At 44.7% G+C, this 7,919-nt stretch overlaps 1 protein-coding gene across 1 annotated transcript; it reads right to left on the reverse strand.

Moving 5' to 3' along the window:
* Positions 1 to 898: 898 nt before the first annotated feature.
* LOC130606477 (2-epi-5-epi-valiolone synthase-like) lies at positions 899 to 7,213 on the reverse strand. The gene is made up of 5 exons (XM_057422862.1): positions 7,044 to 7,213; positions 4,310 to 4,943; positions 2,548 to 2,781; positions 1,689 to 1,941; positions 899 to 999 (listed from the first exon to the last, which is right to left on the reverse strand). The coding sequence occupies exons 1-5, from the start codon at positions 7,211 to 7,213 to the stop codon at positions 899 to 901; spliced, it is 1,392 nt and encodes a 463-aa protein (XP_057278845.1).
* Positions 7,214 to 7,919: the final 706 nt, after the last annotated feature.

The raw sequence follows: 7,919 nt of genomic DNA on the forward strand, positions 1-7,919 counted from the left end.
CACAATGGGGAAGCAGCCCCAGCCAGGTATGAGGAGACCCATGGCACATGCTCCATAGCGATGCCCATGGGGTTCTGTGCGATAGCCTGGTAGCTCAGCTTTGTTCATAGGCAACACCAATGCAAATCCTACCCTATTTGTCACACCACTTGTAGGGGGTGTGCAGTAAAACCACTGCTATACATTTTGGCAGCAAGATGAGTCTTGCCAGCATGTCCTCAGCGTCTCAAGAGTCCCAAGACATAGGGCTACCATGCTGTCAAGATACAGCTCCCATTGTGCTTCAACAGCAGTGATATCTGCTGATCTGTGGCTATGTAACGGTGCCTATAATCCAAGTGTGTCATTCCCTTATACCAGGAGTAAAGGCTGGTTCCTGAGTTACTTTTTTAGCTAGTTTCAGTGAGCTGAAAATCAAGAACAACCCAGAATGCCAAAACCAATGAAGGACATAACCCACTTCAAATATTTTCTATAGCATGGAGGCTTTTCATGGTGCCATGGAGATGCCCCACTTCTTTTTACATGCTATATGAGTGACATAAACCTCCTGGCTTCGGGGGTCCAACAACAAGCATTGGTGTGACAATGGGAGCTGGGAAAAGCTCTGGCAGGCCCAGGTTGGATTGAGTGAATGAATAAATATTGCTCACTGCCTCAAAGGAGACAGTTTGCTATGAACTATGCTATGGGCACTTGGTGGTTTCACATCTGAGCCACCACTTCTTGAGCACTAATGAATTCATTTTAAATAGAGCAACTGAACGAGGTAAATCAGGTCAGAGAATACCTATATTCTTCTTGGTCCACGCAGCTCTGGGGTGTAATCCTGCCCACTAAGTTACGATGTGAACAGCTTCAGGTGTGGGACAGGACCATCAGCTCAGGATCACAGGTCTCAGAGAGCAGCTGGCTTTTCTTCCAGCTCCGTCTTGCAGTCCCTGATCCACAGCTTGTATGCTTTTTCCAGGGTCTCTTCACTAGTGTCATTAAATATCTCTGTGAAATAAGACTTGTAGTTAAGAGAACACCAGAGAAGCTTTTCCTGCTTTTCTGTGCTAACTTGTTATGGGGGAGAGTAGCTCCAAATAGTTTATGAGAGTCTATTTTCTTGTGAGTGTGTAGGGACTGAGCTTCATGCAAATAGTCTGGATGGATACTGATGCAAGAGATCGCAACCTGGTCCCATGCATTGCTTCTATGCCAGGGGTTGGTTGTTTTGGGTTTTACTTCTAAATCTTATGAGTGTTTAATCCCAGCTATTGACAGATACTATTTAGTTTTCAAGTATTGTTTCTAGGCACACTAACATGTTTAATTCCTTTTGCTAAGGATTATTTAACAAATATTCTCAAGTCTTACAGAGGAATTGTTTTTCCCTTATGACATTGTTGGTTTGTCTGCCAGAGTACTACATTTAGACTGTCCATTTGCAAACACCTTTGTAAAGCGAATTGGTTGATCATACTATAATAAATTATACTCAGTCCTTAACTGAGTGGTTACACACAAGAGAAGGATCCTGTCTCTCAGTGGGTGTATTGAGATGTTAAGGAAAGCACAAGTAAAAGCAGGAATGCACAACTGCAGAGCTAAGGGCATGTTTTCCAGCATGTCACTGTGCTGGATGCCCATTGCCACCCAAGCACCCGCTCCTGGGCCCCCGTTGATGTCCCTCTTTGCAGTACCTGCTACACCGAGGCCGGTGGGGAGAGGCATCCGGGGCTGTCCCCCACTGTGTTTCAGGCGCTCCATGAGAGCTGTCTGGATGAGGGGCCAGCTGCAGCCCCTGTGCCACACGGGCAGCTCCAGGCCTCTCATGCACTGGATGATCTGCTCCTTCTCCTCGGCGGTGATGAGCCCGCGTGTGTGGGCAACGTATGTCATGAATGCCATGTCGATGTTCACAGCTTCTCCATGCATCAGTGCTGGCAAAACCCTCTGGAATGGAGCAAAGGCGTGTGGGAGGAAAGGTCTGGGTTGGCAAATAGTAAATACGTAGTTCTTTCCTTTCTAAAAGTACTCGTGAAAATTGACATTCAACTCGCAGCAGTACAGGTTTGTTGGATGTTAGCATCTTGATATTTATGGGCTGCAGAGGATGATCTGGTTTATATGTGATTAATTACATGTAAAATCTCTCATAGGGTTCCAGGATCTAATTTTCCTCCCATTCAAATTGCTAATAAAGAGCACTATGGCATGGAGGGAAGAGCTCTGAATGTTGCCTAAGGTCTAATCTTCCCCCTTCATTCCTTACTGGCAATTTCTGGTTGTCTTTGTGCTTTGGTAAGTGCCTGGTAAGAAGCAATAACTGGCCTGTGGTCTGAATTGGAAACACAGGTGGAAGTGTGGGAGAAAAGGGCATGGGTCTCTTTATCCAATAGGACCAGGCTGGGTGCATTGGGTGACCTGAGGTAGCATGCACAAACCTGGAGTTTAGCTACTTTTCCACAAAGTTTTCATGCTGCTGACTGAAAACATCTTTCTTTCTTTTTTTTAATATTTTTGTTCAATGGATGTTGCAATATAAAATCTGTCACTCACCATTTCCAGCTCTGGGCTTATAAGGTGACCAAAATCAACCAGTCTGTCCAGGTCATCCTCCCAGAGGTTGGGAGCCAGTTCTTCCAACATGGTTTCAATAGCAATCCTAGTAGTCTGCAGTGCTGCATCCCCGTGGTCAGCACAGCCACTGCAGGACTGGAACTTGGTGTCCAGCAGGTATTTTCCATGTCTTTTGAGCAGGTCGAACAGCCCTTTGTGTTTCATGAGTGCCATCTAGGACAAAGAATGGGAGAGGTAATTAAAAGATAACTGTGTGATCCCTGTATGTGCTGTTGAAAATGTTTCAATAGATTGAACTATAATACCACATTATCATATTATACACTAGCAAAGAAATCACAGAATCATAGAATGATTTGGGTTGGAAGTGACCTTAAGCATCATCTATTTCAAACCCTCCAGTACCTGAGCACTTGGTACATGGGCAATTTCTACCTCTACAACCTGAAAAAGTGTTTCTGTATTTCTGTAGACACAGCTCCTGGTTAGCATGTGTTTATTTGGTGAATATTCAACAGGTCCCTAGGGAATGTGACCTGTTACACATCTTCTCAGCTATGGTAAGTGAAGATGTGTGCAAAAGGTGGCATGGAAATGACCAGTGGGGCTCTGTTAAAATGGCAGAGATGATGGGAGCACTTGGGATTGCTCTTTGAGCAGGGGAAGATGGGAAAGCATTGCAGTATAGAGCCTCTGAGGGTTCAGAAGTGCTTTTGTTTTACAAGTGTGTAATTTTTTGCCCTCTGACTCAGGCATTTGCACTGTCTTGCAGTGGGGAATGGTAACCTGTGGCTTTCCCAGTGACTGCCAGAAACCTCCAGGTGTCCTGGGGAATTCCCACTGTGCAAGCACTGAAAAATGCTACTGACGAACTCATCTCTAATACACTTTAATAGCCTGAACCTTTGCTTTATCAAAAGTTTTCAGAGCTCTTCAGGCATAAAACCATTTACTGTGCACTTTCCAGGTAATTTTAGATGTAGACTTTATCTCACGGTGGATGGGTTGACCACACTCGACATAGCTAGCGAGGTAGGTGCAAATGATCTGGCAGATTGTTATTAATCCCCAGTATAATGAGCCTCGGGTTCTCTGCCAGCAGTTCATTTGAGTGCTATAGATCAGCCTCAATGGGAAGATGCTTTTTTTTCCCTGGTTGTGCTGTGTCTGTGTCTGGCCTTGAGTGCTGGGGTTTACTCCGCAGGGTTAGTACCAGGCACTGTGTGTAAGGGAGTTCTAACAAGTTTAGCAGCTGTAAAAATATATATATCTGCTCAATGAGAGTTATAAGTCCCCATGCAGCCTAATGGCCAATCTTTGTTTCTATAAGATGGTTTATACAATGCCATGAATGCTGATGAACATTTTAACAGCACTGTGGCCTTTTGATACTTAAAAAGAATTTATAAGAAAGATGGGAACAGATTTTTTTAGTAGGCCCTGTTGTGGACAAGGGGTAATGGTTTAAACTAAAAGAGGGTAGATTCAGACTAGATATAAAGAATTTTTTATGATGAGTGTGGTGAAACACTGGAACAGTTGCCCAGAGAAGGGCTAGATGACTCATCCCTGAAAATACTGAACATCAGGTTGGACGGGGCAGTGAGCCATCCGATCTAGTTGAAGATGTCCCTGCCTGTTGCGGGGGGGTTGGACTAGATGACCTTCAGTAATCCCTTCCAACCCAAACTATCGTTCTATGATTTCAGCTTTGGAAAACGGCAGTTGCAAAATTTCATACCTTTAAAATTTCACCGAGGCCGTTGGAGATGTGTCGCCGAGGAATGCTCTGGATGAAGGATCTATCCAGGAAACTGGCTACAGGGGGGGTGTAGCCCCCGAGCTTGTTCTTACACTGCAGAAAATTCACCCCAGTCTTTGCCCCCACACTGGCATCAACGTACGAGAGGAGGGTGGTTGGGACCCGAATGTAAGGGGTACGTCTTCTATAGAGAGATGCAGCCAGCCCTACGATGTCCAGGCAGACGCCTCCTCCAATGGCAATGATGGGCTCGGTTCGCCTGTCAATGCTGAAGTTCTGGACTTCTTGTAAGATGTTCAAGACCAAGTCCATGGATTTTGTCTCCTCAGTGGTAGGCAAGGCAAGGATTTTGTGCTGAACATTATTCTCTTCAAAGTATTCTCTGACTTTGGAGCCATAAAGTTCATCAACGACTTCATCTATGACAATAAAGCGCCTCAGCTTCTTATTGCCACTAGTGGCTAGCTCTAGTTGCTTTGGGTCAGTAATGTGACCCCAGAGCAGAGTCACGTTAGCAGGATCCAGTATATTGTATGTTTCTACCACTTTGTAGCAAAAATAGATTGGAGCTTCAATTGTCCAGGAAATCCCACCTTCGGAGATGCATTCACCTCTGGCAAGGGTCAGAAAACATGGCTTGAAATCAGTATGTTCTTCTTTTGTACTTTGCATGTCTGAACTAAGTTTAAGGATGTAGCTGGGAGGTGGGGAATGTGGAGTCTTCTGCCTGTGCACTGCAAAATGCAGGGCTGTGAGGGTGGGATGGCTCTCCTGGGTGTCAGGGCTCAACTGCTTTAGTACTGGAGAAACCTCCCATGTCTTAGTGTACAGTCAAATGTCTGAATTTCTATGTGGTAGTGATCAGACAGGGCTGGAGCATGTTATTCATGCTGGGAGTTGAAAACCTCAGCAGAAAACCCCAGACCAGTCATTTCAGCTTCCAAGATGTGAGCGGGGAAAAGATTGTCAAAATTTTCCAAAGTATTTATGGAGCAAACATCCTTTGCCCAATATATGTGGGTGATAAGAGTCGATTTATTCCTGTCTCTACACACAGCCACACACCTCCTTACCAAATAGTGTTTCTGCAATGCTCCAAATGGAGCCCTGGATCTCTTTACCTTGACAGAGGTATGATAGAAATTTATCCCAAATGGGAAAATAGTGATTTGAGGGTTGGGAAAGATTTCCATACTGGAGTTTTAAAGGATAGACAAAAGCCTACAAAGCCAACATGTAGTATCTTAAAACAGTGAACAAAGCCCTATGACTCACTTATTACTTCTGTGGGACAGGGGGAGCAAGGGGAAAAGAAGTGGCTGTTTTAGTTTGTTTGGAATCAAGAAAGAGAAACAAAAAAAGGAGAGAAGGAAACTGCAAAATCTATCTTATTTAAGACCTCTTCTTTGAGCTGCGTTTGGGTAAAACCTGACGGTTTCTGTGAACCTTTGTTCTGTGTTTTGAATGAGCAGATGGCTCATTGGATAATCAGATTTCCCTACATGCCCAATTTCTTTCCACATGACTGAAATTTCTCTTACAGGTCCAAATAGATGCTTCTCTGTTTTCTTTACCAAATTGCCTCTAAGTGAAACTTCAAAGTGTTAAAGAAAAACAGTGAGGATTTATATCTCCCAGAAAATGTCTTCTGGGCTTTTAAAATGCAGTATTAGAAAAAACATCATTGTGTGCATTTTAATGCACCAAACATACACCTTTTAGCTCTGCTTTATCTGCTTGTGCACCTTATCTCTGGTATGTTACCCTTCTAAGAGACAGGATGATTTTGAATGTTAGTTGGTGGAATCAGATTTGGATGCCACATGGCACAGCTAGCATCCATTGCAACCTAGGCCTTAGGCTCATTCTGCTATTGACCGAGGTCCAGTAGACTGCCTTTGGGTCTGCTGAGATCCTATTATATCTGCTGCAGCTCCCTCTGAGCAATGCTTGTGGGCATCCACAGCCCATTGCCAGCACTGTTGAAGATCCTTCCAACCTGCCTGAATAAAGGGTTAGATTTGTGACATTAAAACCTGAGTATGAGAAATGCTAGAAAACTGTCATGAAAAACGTAGCTGTATTAAAGAAGACTCGCATCAAAATGGGGCTCCATGTGCTCATGACAAGGAGTATCCTGTAATTAAAGGATAATTCACTGGAAGGAAGTAATATCAGCAAAGAGCTGTATGCATCCCCGGGGAAAATTTGTCTCTGTCCTCTGTCTGAAGCAGCATTAGGTGACTGAGAGATGTGTTATGTATGGGTTTTGCTCCTGTCAGTGACCTACTGTGTTTATTTTTCCCATCTAGGCATTTCATTTATCTACAGCTGTCTCTAGAAATGCATCTCTCTCCCATGCCTCTACATGAACGTTTGTACACAAAGATTTCATGTACATACAGGAGGGAAATGGAGCCCATGTGCAGCATTCAGAAATCCCTGCCTGAGCTTTCCACAAGTTTAAAGTAAACTTCTCATCTATAAAAATTGAGGCTGTTGATAAAAGTCCCTCCGTAACTTGGCTAAGTCATGCCAAGAACAACAAATAGCTGTGCTGCCATGTTGCACCTTGAAGCCCACTCTCCCATAGTTTTACACATAATGGTGGGTTTAAGGTTCTTCCATCTGAGATGCATCCCTCCATGGAGAGACCACACAGTCTGGCTAGCCAGAGCAGTCGTTCATGACCAACATGAGCTCTGATACTTACATTTTTGCTTCGGAGAGAGTTATCTTGTCCTCGCAGCCAGAAAGGGCTTCTCCTTTCTTGATCCGGCACCACGTGCTCTTGACTCGCACCAGTTGGAAGTCTGTCTGCCGGGGCTCCCGTGGCACAGTGACCAGGGCTGCAGTAGCAGAGGCCTCTTTGGACACCGGCATGCTTCCAGAAGGTAAAATCTCCCTGTCAAGAGATCTCCTGTAACTTGGTGGGTGGCTTTGAGGTGCCTTTTAAAGGCTGCAGGTGATCAGTTGTTGGGAGGGGAGGTCTTGTCTCCATGGAGGAAACTAATTACAAAACTAAGCTTACCTAATGCGGGATACATGTTAGGGATGGCAGGAGCTTTTGAAGACACGTGCAGGTACCAGGATGGGGTTGTATAATCGGCTGATTTTATAATGCGTAAGAAGTACAGTAGAGTGCATACATTAACTTCCAACACGATGCCCTACAGCAAATTTAAAGTTATGAAAGGCAATCTGTGTGATTCGCCACAACGTTCTCCACTTTGCTGTGTGGAGCCTCTGGTCTGGCTGCGGCTTTAAGCCTCCCTTGTGAGGTGAGGCAGGAGCATGGGGCTGGGGTCAATACCAGCTGGTTAAACCTCTTTTGGGCTCACATTCCTGGCAATCTCTTGCATTGAGGAACTGATTTTTCTTTATTTGATGTTGTTTTTAGTTTTTATGGTTATGAAAACAAATAGAAGGGCTCTTTGAGGGATGAGCTGAGTTTTGAGACCCCATCGCCCTGCCCCAAAGGCACCTTGGTTCTGGCGGGGGTGGAGTCAGCCAGAGGGATGAATTCGCCTTCTCTAGGAAGCAATGGCGTGGTGGAGTGACCAAGGGATGCACAGTTCATCTTCCAGCT

The sequence above is a fragment of the Pezoporus wallicus genome, unplaced genomic scaffold, assembly GCF_028554395.1.
Source record: "Pezoporus wallicus isolate ANWC-B61680 ecotype Strahan unplaced genomic scaffold, APGP_CSIRO_Pwel_v1 contig_7073, whole genome shotgun sequence".
Taxonomy (NCBI): domain Eukaryota; kingdom Metazoa; phylum Chordata; class Aves; order Psittaciformes; family Psittacidae; genus Pezoporus; species Pezoporus wallicus.

Excerpts from the sequence above, each read along its gene's own strand:
- LOC130606477 (XM_057422862.1), bottom strand. The coding sequence starts at position 7,213 with ATGCCGGTGTCCAAAGAGGCCTCTGCTACTGCAGCCCTGGTCACTGTG. Across the intron at positions 1,942-2,547 it reads TAAGCCCAGAGCTGGAAATG|AGGGTTTTGCCAGCACTGAT; the intron begins GTGAGTGACAGA and ends GCTCCATTCCAG. Across the intron at positions 1,000-1,688 it reads CACCGGCCTCGGTGTAGCAG|AGATATTTAATGACACTAGT; the intron begins GTACTGCAAAGA and ends CTTATTTCACAG.